Source organism: Plecotus auritus (genome assembly GCF_963455305.1).
Source record: "Plecotus auritus genome assembly, chromosome: 2".
NCBI lineage: Eukaryota > Metazoa > Chordata > Mammalia > Chiroptera > Vespertilionidae > Plecotus > Plecotus auritus.
The window spans coordinates 220,800,517-220,816,037 of NC_137771.1; the positions used below are offsets into that span (position 1 = coordinate 220,800,517).

At 56.3% G+C, this 15,521-nt stretch overlaps 2 protein-coding genes across 2 annotated transcripts in view; both read left to right on the forward strand.

Annotated features, from left to right (window-relative positions):
- TSPEAR (thrombospondin type laminin G domain and EAR repeats) overlaps window positions 1-15,521 on the forward strand; it is a 106,744-nt gene that overhangs the window by 77,352 nt on the left and 13,871 nt on the right. Inside the window, exons 2-8 of the mRNA XM_080657200.1 lie at window positions 4,351-4,589; window positions 6,514-6,604; window positions 8,782-8,935; window positions 10,192-10,323; window positions 11,346-11,572; window positions 13,204-13,390; window positions 14,476-14,705. Of these exons, the coding sequence (XP_080513326.1) occupies window positions 4,351-4,589; window positions 6,514-6,604; window positions 8,782-8,935; window positions 10,192-10,323; window positions 11,346-11,572; window positions 13,204-13,390; window positions 14,476-14,705 (1,260 nt within the window). The remainder of the gene's footprint in view (window positions 1-4,350; window positions 4,590-6,513; window positions 6,605-8,781; window positions 8,936-10,191; window positions 10,324-11,345; window positions 11,573-13,203; window positions 13,391-14,475; window positions 14,706-15,521) is intronic.
- On the forward strand, window positions 1,975-2,628 carry LOC308242650 (uncharacterized protein; the record flags this gene model as incomplete). Its single annotated transcript, XM_080657072.1, has 2 exons — window positions 1,975-2,274; window positions 2,404-2,628. The coding sequence occupies 2 exons, from the start codon at window positions 1,975-1,977 to the stop codon at window positions 2,626-2,628; spliced, it is 525 nt and encodes a 174-aa protein (XP_080513198.1).

The window sequence follows — 15,521 nt, forward strand, 5'->3', positions numbered from 1 at the left end:
CAGAGGTTCCAGTACTATGGAGAACAGAGGTGGCAACAGTGGGCCTCCTTATCTTACTCCTGGTCTTAGAGGAAAAGCTTCTAGTCTTTCAAAATTGAGTATGATGTTTGCTGTAGCTTTTTCATACATATTCATGTCTTTATTCACATATATTTATATATATGCTGTTTCCTTCCATTTCTAGTTTGTTGAGTATTTTTATCATGAAAGTGTGTTGAATTTTGTCAAATGTGGGTTGTGTTTTTTTGCATCAGTTGAGACCAGTGTGTATTTTCCCCTCATTCTGCTAATGTTGTATATTACACTGATACACTATCATATGCAGCACCTTCCTTGCATTTCAGCAATAGATCTCTCTTGGCCAAGGTGTATAAATCTCTTCATCTGCTGCTGAATTTTATTTGTTAGTAATTTGTTGAGGGATTTTATATCAATGTTCATAAGGGATGTTGACCTGTAGCTTTCTTTTCTTGTAGTGTCTTTGTCTGGCTCTGGTATCAGAGTAATACTGGCCTCATAGAATTGGTTATGGAGAGTTCCCTCTGAGGTTTACAGTGACCTAGGAATGAACAAAAAATCCTTAACTTGATATAAGGCATCTCTGAAAATCTCACAGCCAACCCCACATTCCATTGAAAAGATAACACTTTTCCCTGAGATTAGGAACCAGACACAGATGTCCTCTCCCACCACACCTATTCAGCCTCACACTGAGGGTCTGACCCAGACAAGAGACAGGAGTAAAAAGGCAGGCATATTGGAAATGCAGAAATAAAATTGTCTCTATTCATAAAGGACATGCTTGTCCACGTAGAAAACGTGCATGCCAGAATCTACAAAAGGTCTCCTGGAAATATAAGAGTTTGGCAAGGCTGAAGAATGCAAACTTAAAATAGTAAAAATTAATTGTAGTTCTATACAGGGGTGGGCAAAAGTAGATTTACAGTTATGAGTACATGAAACAGCTTATTCTTGTGTTATTATTTGTTTATTGATAATTGTATTGTTTATTTTTATTACTTGTCTCATTATTATTGTTATTATTTTGTATCCTTGCCTATGATTTATTTTTTAGGTAATGATGGCCGGTAATTTAACCTACTTTTGTCCACCTCCCTACAATATTAATAAAGAATTGGATTTCAATCTTTTTGTTGAAAAGTATGACTTACAACAAAATAAAAAATGAAAACTAGCATAAATTTAACATAATGAAAACTATCAAAACGCTGATGAAATAAATCAATGAATAAGACATGAATAAATGGGGAATTCGACCATCCTCATGGGTGGATGTCAGTTGCCTTCACATTGATCTGTAGACTAGAGGCACTCCCAATAAAAATTGCAGCAGGATGTTTTTTGTTGTCAGTAAGCTGAGTCTGAAAGTATTTGGAAAGCAAAGGAGCTCAAATAGTCAAAGCTATTGTCATTCTTGCTGTTTGAGGCCCTTGTCCGTCTACCTTCCCCTTTACTGCGTTCCTCTGTGGCTGGTGCCCCCTCCTCAGCCGCCTGGGTGTGGGGATGTCCTGCAGCGATGAGCAGCAGTGTCCCAATTTCAGCCCCCGCTGCCGTGTCTGACTCTGGGATTCAAACCATCCCTTGCAACGTCAGGAGAACAGCTGGGCAGTGGAGCACGGCAGGGCAGGTGGGCTGCCAGGGCTCCACCACTCCAGATGTTTCCAGGGGTGTTTGCTTAGGAAACACACACAGGGCAGGGTCAACCCACTCTTCAACAATGACAGACATTTACAAGCAGCAGACTCTTTCCTGGAAATAAACCAGAAGAAATGAGGGCTCCCAGGACTCAGCTCAAAATATCAACAAGGAAAGGAGGCGTGGGAAGCCTCCTGCTTGGAAAACAAACACCAGGAGGGTATAAAAACCAACAGCCCTGGGCACCTTACACACTCACACTCACTCACCCACTCACACACTCACACTCACACCCTCCTCCAGCCCCACTGCCCCACCATGGCCGCATCCACCCTGTCCGTCTGCTCCAATGACATGAGCTATGGCAGCCGTGCCTGCCAGCCCGGGACCTGTGACACTTGCACGGACTCCTCCTGGCAGGTGGACGACTGTCCAGAGAGCTGCTGTGAGCCCTCCTGCTGCGCCCCTTCCTGCTGCATCCCTAGCTGCTGCCAGCCTTCCTGCTGCACCCCCAGCTGCTGTGTCCCCACCTGCAGTGCCTCCAGCTGCTGTGTCCCCACCTGTTGTGTCCCCAACTGCTGCCCCACGACCTCCTGCCTTACCCTTGTTTGCACCCCAGTGAGCTGTATACCCAGCCCCTGCTGTCCGACCACCTGTGGGCCAAGCCCCTGCCAGTCAACCTGCACCAGCTCCTGCACATCCTTGTTCTGCCAGCCCTCCTGCTGCACCTCCTCCCCCTGTCAGCAGGCCTGCTGTGTGCCCATCAGCTGCACACCTGTCTGCTGCAAGCCCCTGTGCTGTGTGCCTGTCTGCTCTGGGACCACCCCCTGCCCAGCCCCCTCGTGCTGCCAGCCCACCACCTGCACCTCATCCTGCTGCAGACCCTCCTCCTGCATGTCCCTGCTCTGCCGCCCCGTGTGCTCCCGCCCGGCCTGCTGTGTCTCCACCTCGGCCCAGAAGTCCTGCTGCTGAGCAGGCATGTCCCCCGTGCCAACCTGGCTCAGGTCTCACCCTGTGACTGTGGTCCTCCCAGCCACCCCTCAGTCTGGTCCTGAGCAGTGTCAGGTGGCTGCCCCCACTCAGGATGGGGTCCCCCAGACTCCACTGTTCTGAGCTGACCTCTGCTCCCAGGAGCCCTCAACTTCAGTGCTCCCCTGGGCTCTTGCCTCCCAGGAGGAGCCTCCACCTGCCTCAGGGTCTCCTGCCATTCCCTCCCAATTTCTCGGTCCATCACTTGACCTCCATTCTCAACCTGTTAGCACCTCCTCTTGCACCCCAATAAACTCACTTCATCACCTGAGCGCTTCCTCCATCTGATTTCATTGCCGCGGTGGCGGTGTTGGGAAACAGGGTTCTCACCAGACATGGGTCTCCTCCAGCCAGGAGTACTTCTAGGCATGAGTGACTGAGTGATCACAACGCCTACGTCCTCTGGGCGGGGCACTGGGTGGGACTCTCACCCCAACACAGGAAGGTCCGTGAAGGAGTGGTCAGAGGCCAAGGGACCCAATCTGAGCCAAGTGGATTTTGCTGATTAGGCATTAAATTAATTATGAGGCATGTGGAGGCTTTGAACTTCTTTAGAATAATAGTTGCATGGAATTCGGGGCGCAGTGTTGCATGGGCAAAGACTTGTAAAAAATGACACTGTAATTATCACCCAGGTTTCATCACTTTCAATTCTTTACTCTTTGAACTGTGTTCGGCTAGGAATTTAGAGACTCTAAGTTGCAATTGCTTATAGGCATGTATACATGTGTCTGCGCAGCTCGAGTGGCTGGGGTGGCTGGGGTTTTGGGGTCACATTGTGTTTGAAGTCACCATTGTGGAGGGGGTGTGGTTTTTAAATTGTGGTAAAACACACATCACCGGAAGCTTACCGTTTTAATCATCTTTACCAGTATGGCTCAATGGCATGACGCACAGTCACATTGGTGCGCAGCTATAGCCACCCTCCATCTCAGAACTTTCTCATCTTCCCAGGATGACTCTGTTCCCATTAAAGATTGGCTCCTGTCCCGGCCCCCGGCCCCTGGCGCCCACCTCTGCACTCGGTGTCGGTGGATGCCACGGCTCCAGGGACCCCGTGTTAGTGCAATCCTACAGCCTTCGTCCTTTCGTGACTGCTTGTTTCACTCAGCGCAATGTCGTCGGGGTTCATCCCTGTCGATGTCGGACCTTCCTTCTTAAGGCTGAAGATGCTCCATGTTGTGGCTGGCCGCATTACTTACGCTCATCCCTCCATCCACCGGTGGGCAGCTGGGTTGCTTCTGCGTGGATAATGCTCTTGTGAGTAACGCTGCAGGACGCACAGGTGTCCATGTGTCTCTCTGAGACCCTGCTGGCAGTCCCTTTGGATTTAGAGCAGAGAGAATTGCTGGATCATACGGCAGTTCCATTTGTAATTTGTGGAGGAAACGCCACACTGTTTTTTATAGGGGCTGCAGCATTTTACCTTCCCACCCGCAGCGCACCAGGCTCACATTTCTCTAAGTCCTCACCAGCACACTGCTTCCTGTGTTCCTGATACCGGCATGGTCATGGGAGTGAGCGTGCCCCTGGCTTTATCACACACAGGGTTGTGGCAGCCAGCCCTGCGCTGTGAGCCCTGCCCTTACCTGCCCACCTTCACCTCCCACCCTCACCTGATCCGCCCGCACCTGCCTGCACTCACCTGCCCGCCCTCTCTTGCAGAAGAATGAGTACCTGTTCACGGTGGTGGCGGAGGGGCCCGACGCACTGCTGCTGGGCCTGCGGTACTCACCCACCCGGCTGCACTTCCTCTTCCTCAGCCAGGACGCGGCGGGCGCCTGGCAGACCCGAGTGTCCTTCCGCAGCCCCGCCCTGATGGACAGCCAGTGGCACACGCTGGTCTTGGCTGTGTCTGAAGACTCCTTTTCCCTCACCACGGACTGCGGCGTCCCCGTGGACATGTGGGTACCGGGATGCCGGGGTGGGTCGCCTGGTGCTGTGGGCTGTCCGACATAGAGTCCAGAGTGGACATCCAGGGGCAGCTCGAGTTTGCAGGGTGGGCCGGAGGCGTCAGGCTTGTGGGGGAGCCTTTGTGGCAGGAGTGCCTGGGTCACCAGCAGGTGGACAGCACACCTGCCTCCAGAGAGGGCGTGGTGGGGCCGGGACAAGGGCAGGCACCAGTCTGAGAGCGGAGGGCGGAGGGCGGAGGGCGGCGAGCTGACGCCTGGCCCTGGGCGGGGGCTGAAGTGTGAGTCCAGGCTGAGCTTGCCCAGGTATGTGCCCTGCAGGGCGCTGTTACCATGACGAAAGGGCCACAGAGGAGGAGCATAAGGAACTTGGGCACCAGAGACAAGCGGAAGCTGTGACCCGGCTTGAGGCCCAGGTCTTGCTGTGTGATTTTCAACACGTCATTTAACCTCTCTGACTCAGTTTCCTCATCTGAAATAAGGGAATAAATATTCATTGAAACTCCAGATAAACATGCAGAGGGATCCTGAGTAACTCTGACACAGCCCTGGGCATGGAGAAGCCCGAGTTCATTACTTGTCCTTGCCAGCGCCTCGTTTTGGGCCAGAGACAGCGAGTCCCTGCGGCCTGGCCAGCTGCTGACCCATGGGCCTCCGCATCCATCCTTGCTGAGTGGGGCTGGAGACATTTGCATGTCGAGTGGTCCAGCTTACTTTAAATCTATCATTATACCAAATAGTACTTTCAAAGGTAGAATCTTACTCTGTTTTGTTATTATGAAACTTATTCCACAATCAAAAGAATCCATACCGTGTATACACTTGGTTTAAACATGTCTTTTACACCACCCCTCCCACCACGCTCTCAGCTACACCAGAGCCTTTACAGGGCGATGGCTGCTCAAGGCCGAGCGCCCGCAGCTGACACCCATGCGGGGAGGGTGCAAAAGGCCCAGCCGGGGCGGGGAACCGGGGCTGCAGCCACAGTGGCCACGGAGGATTTCAGGCCCTGGGCTTCACAGGCCAGAACTCAGGCCACCTGGGAACTGTGCGGACACTGGGCTGACCTCACCAGACGGCAAAGACTGGAAGGACCAGAGGACCTGGCACCAGGCCCGGGAGACGCTGGGCAGTGAGGAGAGACCCCTGGCTTTCCAGCCCCACAGTCCTCTCCCACGGGGCTCCCGCCTTCTCACCTTTCCCCAGAGTTTGGCCCCCCCTTGCACATCAAGACCCAACTCCAGCCACATTTTCCAACACGCTCAAGTCACCAGAGAGGGAACCCCATTCTGCCCTGACACCATCTGTCCCCCCACCCCCAGGGCTCAGTGGACGGTGAACTGGCTGGAAACCCCATGCCCGTAGGAGCCACTGGACGTTCTGTGAAGTGGCGAGGAACTCCCGGCAGCACACGCTTTTGCAGAAGATCCCCATCCTGGGGCGAAGGGGGCCGCCCTAATTCATGTCCCACAGGGCCTGGGACCTTATTGAGAGATAGCACCTTTGCAGTGTGATCCAGCTCAGTTGAGGTCACACTGGAGAGGGTGGGTCCTGACCCAATGACCGGTGTCCTCCTAAGAAGAGGAGAAGAGGCTCAGGGGAGGAGCCATGTGATGGTGAGCACAGGGAGTGAGTGATGCAGCCACAGCCAGGAGCCCCCAGGAGCAGGAAGAGGCAGGAAGGACCCCCTGGAGCCTTCTGCAGGAGTTCGGGCCTGTCAGCACCTCAGTGTTGGACTTCTGGCCCCCAGAACTGTGAGGAAATGGATGTCCGTGGTTGAAGCCGCCCAGCCTGTGGTCCTGTGTTAGTCACCCAGGACACTGGCACGTCCCGCATGCGGCACTGCTCTGTCCTTTTCTACACAAATGGCCTGCACTGCTGCTCTCCCACGGCTAAAACCCTCACCCACTGTTTTCAGAACTGCCGATGTGCCCTTCCCAGCCACCCTGTCGGTGCAAGGAGCCAGGTTCTTCATCGGCAGCCGGAGGAGGACCAAAGGCCTGTTCACGGTGAGTGTGGACGGGCTGCCTGACGGCCTTCCCTCGTCAGTGTTCGCAGAGGGGCTGTCACCACAGGCCTGCCGTCCCGATGCTCTGGCTCCACAGATTGTCACGTGTCAGACAGGAATGAGGAACACGAGGCTCAGTGGAGTCCCACACACGCCGGGCACACCTGACACAAGGCCTTTGCACTCCCTGTTCCCTCTTCCTGGCCCACATGTCCCCTTTACTGCCCACATGTCCCCTTACTGCCCACATATCCCCTTTGCTGCCCACATGTCCCCTTTTATCGTTCACTCACCTACACATGTCCCCCTTACTGCCCACATGTCCCCCTTACTGCCCACATGTCCCCCTTTGCTGCCCACATGTCCCCCTTACTGCCCACATGTCCCCCTTTGCTGCCCACATGTCCCCCTTACTGCCCACATGTCCCCCTTACTGCCCACATGTCCCCTTACTGCCCACATGTCCCCTTTGCTGCCCACATGTCCCCTTTGCTGCCCACATGTCCCCTTACTGCCCACATGTCCCCTTCGCTGCCCACATGTCCCCTTTACTGCCCACATGTCCCCTTTGCTGCCCACATGTCCCCTTTACTGCCCACATGTCCCCTTTGCTGCCCACATGTGCCTTTACTGCCCACATGTCCCCTTTACTGCCCACATGTGCCTTTACTGCCCACATGTCCCCCTTACTGCCCACATGTGCCTTTACTGCCCACATGTCCCCTTTACTGCCCACATGTCCCCTTTGCTGCCCACATGTCCCCTTTGCTGCCCACATGTCCTCTTTACTGCCCACATGTCCCCTTTACTGCCCACATGTCCCCTTTGCTGCCCACATGTGCCTTTACTGCCCACATGTCCCCTTACTGCCCACATGTCCTCTTTACTGCCCACATGTCCTCCTTGCTGCCCACATGTCCCCCTTACTGCCCACATGTCCCCCTTACTGCCCACATGTCCCCCTTACTGCCCACATGTCCCCTTTACTGCCCACATGTCTCCCTTGCTGCCCACATGTCCCCTTTACTGCCCACATGTCCCCCTTACTGCCCACATGTCCCCCTTACTGCCCACATGTCCCCTTTACTGCCCACATGTCCTCCTTGCTGCCCACATGTCCCCTTTGCTGCCCACATGTGCCTTTACTGCCCACATGTCCCCTTTGCTGCCCACATGTGCCTTTACTGCCCACATGTCCCCTTTGCTGCCCACATGTCCCCCTTGCTGCCCACATGTCCCCCTTGCTGCCCACATGTCCCCTTTACTGCCCACATGTCCCCTTTACTGCCCACATGTCCCCTTCGCTGCCCACATGTCCCCTTTCCTGCCCACATGTCCCCTTTCCTGCCCACATGTGCCTTTACTGCCACGGCGCACATCCTACACCCTCAGGGCCCTCTTCCTGGCCCACATGTCCCCTTTGCTGCCCACATGTCCCCTTTGCTGCCACGGCGCACATCCTACTCCCTTGGGGCCCTACCCCATGTCCTCTTACCATGGAGGCCTTGCCCACCACTCTGAGAAGATGACTCCGCACCCAGCCCTCCTAGATCCGACCCTGGCTCTTCATCATAGCCCTGACCACCTTCAGACCAGCTGTGTTTTGTTTTTGCTCATTGTTTGTCTCCTAGAGTGGAGGTGGGGGAGCCTTGTTCCCTGTGTGTCCTATGTCTAGAACCATGCCTGATGTATAACAGGTGCTCTGTGAATATTCACTGATGGCATGCTTGGATGGATGGATGGATGGATGGATGGATGGATGGATGGATGGCAGGATGGATGGTGTATAAATGGATAGATGGGTGAATGGGTGGATTGATGGATGGATGGATGGATGGATAGATGGATGGATGGATAGGGGGGTGGGTGGATGGATAATAGATGTTTGGATGGATGGATGGTTGGATGGATGGTGTATGAATAGATAGACAAATGAATGGATGGGTGGATGGATGGGTGGATAGATAAGCAATGTTGGCCAGTAACTCTAGATTAGTCCACAGGAAAGCCCCCTTGTGGTTTAGTGACCTTAGAAGGGTGTCTAGTTCTCCACTGATGCACCCAGTGCCCCCCATAACCTATATGCAGACTCTTACCTCCTAGCTCTAGAGATGGCTAGCCCCTCACGGCATTTCCACCATCTCCCAGGGTCTGAACACACTGTCCCTCTCTCCGCAGGGCCTGGTCAGGCAGCTGGTCCTGCTGCCCGGCTCCGACGCCACTCCCAGGCTGTGTCCCTGCAGGAATGCAGAGCTCGTGCTGTCCATCCCCCCAATCCTGCAGGGTCTCACGGGGAAGCCGGAGGATAATGAGGTGCTAAAATATCCCTATGGTTAGTAAGCCAGAGCCACCTGCTCCCACTAGAAGTCTGCTTCCTCTTGAGCCTCCGACTTCGACCTGCTGCCCAGAGCAGCGATGGGGGCCCTTTCTCCTCATCCCTCCCCGATAGACACCACACCCCAGCCCCTGTCCCAGTGGGGGCCCCACCTTTGCAAGATACATTTCTATTTTCCATGAACCCCCTGCCGAGAGGGTCCCCAGCTTCGCCTTTTTAATTTCTGTTTGCACCTTCCCAATCTAAAGGTAAGAGGTTGACTATTTATTATTTAAAAAAAATACTGGTATGTTTTTATTGATTTAAGAGAGAGGAAGGGAGAGGGAAAGAGAGATAGAAACATCAATGATGCAAGAGAATCATTAATTGGCTGCTTCCTGCACGCCCTACACTGGGGATCAAGTCTGCAACTCAGGCATGTGGCCTGACCAGGAATCGAACCGTGACCTCCTGGTTCATAGGTCGATGCTCAGCCACTGAGCCATGGTGGCAGGGCTATTGACAATTTATGTAAACCACAGCCCCTGCTAGGGAGAATCCAACCCCCTCACCCACCCACCTAACCCCCCACTATTCGGCGAGGTGGGAGGACAACCTGGTCCTCTCCCCAGCTTCACTGGGCACACCCTTGACCTTGAGCGGGTGACACTGAGAGCCAGTCCCGTAACGGTGTTTTCAAGCCCCTGGGCAGGAGGCCTCTGGGCATCTTCCTCAGGCGACATGGACCGCTGTAACCAAAGGGGTTCTCCGGGGGAAGGACTCGGCCCCCAGGCCTCTGCCCCGTGCTGTGAGGGGTCAAGGGCATGCTCAGTGTCACAGCCTGGCCTCGGGCCTGGGCCACAGGGCAGATATCACTTTGAAGTGGCCAAGTAGCGTCATTTAGGACGTGTGTGTTTGACCTGAGATGGAGGCGTAATTCCAAGAAGAGATGGGCTCAAAATGCCACAACACGAAGCCAAACAGAAGTTTAGATAAACTCATGCCCATTGGTCACAGATATGGGAGGATTTTCAGAAGAGTGGGAGGCCCAGGGGGAGGTGGACATACTGCTCTGGAGCCACAGGGAGCTTTACCACGTCCCGCCACGCAGACGCCCTGGGGCCGGCCACATGCCCTGGTCTCCCTGCCTCCTGGGACCCGTTTAAGAGCCTGCGTGGGTCCTGGGAGCCCAGCTTCAGAGCAAAGGCAGGACTGCCTCCTGCAGGGAGTTCGTTTCCACTGGACACTCACCAGACACTTCCCTGTCTGCCCAGAAACCGACATGAAGGTGACGCTGGGATCCCCTCCTCCGTGCACCAAAGTGGAGGATGCCCAGTTCTGGTTTGACGCCGGGCAGAAGGGGCTGTACCTGTGCGTGGGCAGCGAGTGGGTCTCCGTGCTGGCAGGTGAGGTGGACAGGGAGGGCGTGGTCCCGGGGCTCCGGAGACTTAGCGGCTCTGCTCAGAGTCAGCGTTACCTGAGACTAGGAGGCACCCCCACTCAGAGCAGCAAGCCCCTATGTTTCATCTGGAACCATGCGCCCTCCTGGGCACCACAGGCAGGCTGGCAGGGCTCGCCACCTCCCCTCGTCCCTGCCCAGGGAAAAGCTCAGGACTCCCTACAGCCAGCCTCCCTCGTGGGGGCCCTGCCCACTCTCCCTCCTCGCACCCTGCCTGTGCTCGGACCGTAGATTCGATGTGATGATGCCAGGGACCCGAGGGCATTATTGCCGCAGCAAGCCTTGCAGCTGTCCATTCCCTTTTTTTTTTTTTTTCTATTCTCACCCAAGGATATTTTTTCCACTGATTTTTTTTTTTAGAGAGTGGAGGGGAGTGAGGGGGTTGGGGGAGGAGAGAGAGAAACATCCATGTGAGAGAGACACATCAACGGGTTGCCCCCCTTTCACATCCAGACCAGGGCCAGGGATTGAGCCTGCAACCAAGGTATGTGCCCTTGACTGGGAATAGAACCTGAGACCCTTCGGTTCATGGGCTGACGTCTAACCACTGAGCAAGCCGTCCAGGGCTCCATTCCTGGTGTGGGAAGGGGGAGTGAGGTAGCCCTGGTGTCCACAGGAAAGGGGGACCAGCTCCAGCTGGACTGCTCTCGAGCTCCTGGGTCACCTTAGGGGACGACAGCCTTTTGTAGCCGCAGTGAGCGTGGGGGATGTCTCACAAGACCCAACACATCGGGTTCCCCCAATGAGTACCACTGGGGCTCGCTAGATCCTGAAACCCACACAAGCCGAGTGGGCTTCTCGACAGGCCTCTGGCGGTGACCAGGTGCTCTGAGCAAATTGCCCTTGCCCCACGCTAATGCCCCGGGGTCAGGGCTCAGGGCCTGGGGTCATGCTCCCAGGATGGTGCCTCCAGGCTTCCGTGCCGGGAAACGTTGACCATTAACCGCGTCTCCATGTCTCTCTCGCCAGCCAAAGAGAGACTGGACTACGTGGAGGAGCACCAGCACCTCTTCACGCACTCGGAGACGCTGGGCATCGAGGTCTTCGTCATCCCCGAGGCCGGGCTCTTCATAGCAACCGCCAATCGGAAGGCCACGTCCGCCATCTACAAGTGGACGGACGGGAAGTTCGCCTCGTACCAGAGCATCCGCACACACCAGGCGCAGTCCTGGAGGCACTTCACCATCGGGAAGAAGGCAAGTGTGCGTTCGTGACTCTCCGTCCTTTTCAAGTTGGAATCACCTGCAGAGTCCGGAGGGTGGGCTCCTGACACGGCTTCTCCAGGAAAACGTGTTTCTCGTGGCTCCAAAGCCTTTGTCGGGTTCCAGACGGCTTCCCTGCGTCTCTGTACCCAGAAGGGGCCTTGAGAAAGTCTGTTCAGCTTCCGATACACTAGGAAAGCCATTGGCTAAGATGCCGCCCAGATAGGGTGCAGACCCTCGTTACTAACTTAGAAACCAGTGGAGGTCGTTTGACTTGGACCCGGCAACAAGGCAGAAGTCATGAGAGAATGCAACTGATCCACCCGCCCAATCCTGCCTACCCCTGTCCCCCACAAACAGGCCCCAGCGACAGAGACCCTCAAGGACAGCCCCTCCGCCCCCCATTCCAGGCAGGGATGCACCAAGAGGGCCTGCGGGTGGAGGGTCTGAGAGGACCCCATTCCCGTTCAGATGAATTTTCTCCCAGCTCCTCCCTTTGAAACAACAGTGTCTTGGGGACACCTTCCCATGCCTGTCCCTAAATCGTTCACTCATCTACACATGTGCTGGGTACAGCCCTGCCCCCACCTGGACCCACCCACTGGGGTAGAGCAGTGAGCAAGCAGACAAGCCCCTGCCCTCCGGTGGCTGGCTGCCTGCCATGGTTCTTGCGCCCGGTCCAACATGGTGAATGAGACTCGCTCTCCGATTATTTGGTTGATGATATTTTAAAAGTGCTTATGTTTTAATTATCAAAAATAATAACTTTACATAAAAGGGAAATTTGGAAAAACAAGGGGGAGATCATCTGTCAGGTTGCCTAAGCAGATACAGGACTTACCTGGGCATTCTGGCTCCTAGTTCTAGCGCGCACACCCGACAGGCCAAGCTCCTGGCCCCTGTTACAGCCACATAAGCGCGCGATCATGCCCGCTGGTCACGTCACATGGAGTGGGTTTCTGTGTCCTACTTGGCTGCATGGCAAACACCACTTTCTGGGGGAGAGTAGGGCATTACGAGCTTTCCTACTCCCTCGGGTGATGAGGAACACTTTTGTGATGAAGCTTTTCCTGGGGTTGGGAGGTAGACATGGCACTAATGGACTAGCCGTGCAGGCGTCCTCAAACTACGGCCCGCAGGCCACATGCGGCCCACCGAGGACATTTATCCGGCCTGCCGGGTGCCGCTGCCTGTCCTGCTTAGCAGCCGACTCGTCCTGGGCCCGCAGTGCGCATAGGAATTTGTTCATAGTTTTTTAAAAAAACTATAGTCTGGCCCTCCAACCGTCTGAGGGACAGTGAACTGGCCCCCTGTTTAAAAAGTTTGAGGACCCCTGGACTAGCGAATATGGGCACATTTAAGGGTTTTAAATGTAATGAACGGGTCTGGAGACAGGCTCCCAGGCGGCCAAGGCCATCAGTAACAGAGGGTGGGTTCCGCCTCCGTCCCTGCACCTACACGCATGTGCTGGGTACAGCCCTGCCCCTCCCTCGACCCACCACTGGGGGTGGAACAGTGAGCAGACAGACAAACGCCTGCCCATGCGGACAGAGACGCGGCTATTGGGAAACCTGCACAGACCTGGCTGCGGGCAGGGAACTGAATGTCCCGGTCCTCTCTTGCAGATCTTCCTGGCTGTGGCCAACTTTGACCCCAACGAAAAGGGCCAGGAGTTCTCCGTCATTTACAAATGGAGCCCGAGAAAGCTGCGGTTCACACCCTACCAGAGGGTGGCCACCCACAGCGCCCGGGACTGGGAGGCCTTCGAGGTGGCTGGGGAGCACTTCCTGGCTGTGGCCAACCACAGGGAAGGTAGGGCTGTGACCTGCAACCTGAAGGTGACCCTCCCGGGGCGGGCATGACTCACTGCAAAGCTTGTCTTCATCTCATTAAAAACGATAATAAATCACAGCAGCCCAATTCCTCAGGCTCGGCCACCTGATGGCGGCCTCTGAGGGTGAACACACCTGAGCACCTCCCCATCTGTCCAGGTAGGAAGACGGTGGTCTGTGCCTGCCCCCAGGAGAGTCGCCACAGAAATGAGGGCTACCTGGCTGCCCAGACTGCCTCATTTAAAACTAACTAACTAGTAACTGACTAACTGACTAACTAACTCACCTCCTTCTGGGAGGCTCTGACTGACATAGTGGGAAGGTGACCTCTCTGACCAGCAGGCCCAGGGTCAGCCCAGGGGACGGGGTGTGGACAGGTGGGGTGTCACTGGAAGGACATGGACCTGGTTTCTGAAAACAGGTCATCGTGTGCACACACACCCTGTGAAACATGGGTGTGATGGGGGACAGGCTGGGAGGGGAGGTCCAAGGTGGCCACGGCCCTGCAGGGCACCTCTAGCTCAGGCCTCAGTGGGCTCCATGCTCAGTGTCCCCTGAGCCTGAGGTCTGCAAGGGAGCTCTGTGGGGGCCTGAGGAGGAGCCCCCACCACCTGCTGATGGGCAGGGCGACCCCAAGCTCTCCATGGAAGTGAGAGGCTGGCCAGAGGGGCCCCAGGGAGCATGCGGCCTGACCTGCGGGAGAGATGGGAGCCAAGGGGGCCCTGGGCTGTGACAGGTGAGGCTGGGGAGAGGAAGGGGGCTCCACCTCCAAGACCCTGAAGGCCATGGGAAGGGTCCTGAGCCACCCAAAGGGGAGCACCCTGAGGGTTTTCATCTGGGAGGAGGCAGGAGTGAGGCCACCTGAAGGGCGTCCTTGCTGGGGAGTGAAAGGGTGCAGGAGAGTGTGGGGTGAGCGGGCCACACCCAGAGTGGCCCAGGCCTGGCTGGGCTATACAGGTGGCAGGGGCCCTGGAGCAGGGTCTGGGAGGCCAGGGTTCCGCCAAGGCCACCGTGAGGCCACAGAAGTCCGTGCCCCCTCCCTCATCGCAGCCGCTTGGCTTCCAGGAGACAACCACAACATCGACAGCGTCATCTACAAGTGGAACCCGCGGACGCGCCTGTTCGAGGCCAACCAGACCATCGCCACCTCCGGCGCCTACGACTGGGAGTTTTTCACGGTGGGGCCCTACTCGTTCTTGGTGGTGGCCAACGCCTTCAACGGCACGTCCACCAAGGTGCACTCCCACCTGTACGTCTGGCTGGTCGGCTCCTTCCGGCTCTTCCAGTCTTTCCTGGTAAGGAACTGCACTGCGCCCGGTGCCCCCAGGCGCCTACTGATCCCACACAGCGCCTGGTGATGCAGGGTCGGGCGCCCCAGCCAGGACCAGTGCCGGGTCGGGACCTTCACCCCCGCGCCTCCACCCCAGGTGCCTTCCAGCTGAATAAGGCTCAGGTCATGTTGCACACGGTCAGGCTCTGTTAGCCCCCAAAAGAGCCTGGGGAGCCCTAACATGAGAGGAGGGGTGCGCTGGCTCGCCTGTCCCTCTGTCACAAAGGTGTCCTGGCTGTGTCGGGTGCTCAGACTGGCCTCCTGACCCCCACTGTCTGGCCACCTCTGGGTGCCAGGCTCCTGCCCTGGGGCGGCTGGGCAGCTGACCTCTGACCTAGCCACATGCGGTGGGTGGGGTGGCACTCTCCACACTCCCTCAGATCTCGATGTCCCTCATTTGGTCCCAGTCGCCATGGGCTGGCCGGCAGGACCTGTGATCAGGGCTGCAGACGTATTTATTAGGGTGGGACAGCATTAGACACCCCGGCGGACCGCACGTGTCCCAGGCGGCTGTGACGTGGATCATGACAGGAGCACGGGGGCAGGGCTGGGCGTGCATGTGCCCATCGCGGGGCAGGAGCTGCGGCCCCGGTGAGGGAGGTGGCAGCACCGTCAGGAAGCTGCGGAGGCTTCTAAAGCACTTCCAGGAAGCCGAATTCACGAGCGCTGTTGCCTGGACAGTGAGGCCGGGAAGAGCCAGCATGACTCCAAGGTTAACACTCAGAGTGCTGCTTCCCAAGTGGGGTGGGGGGGATTCGCTTGGGGAAGCAGGACTAGGGCG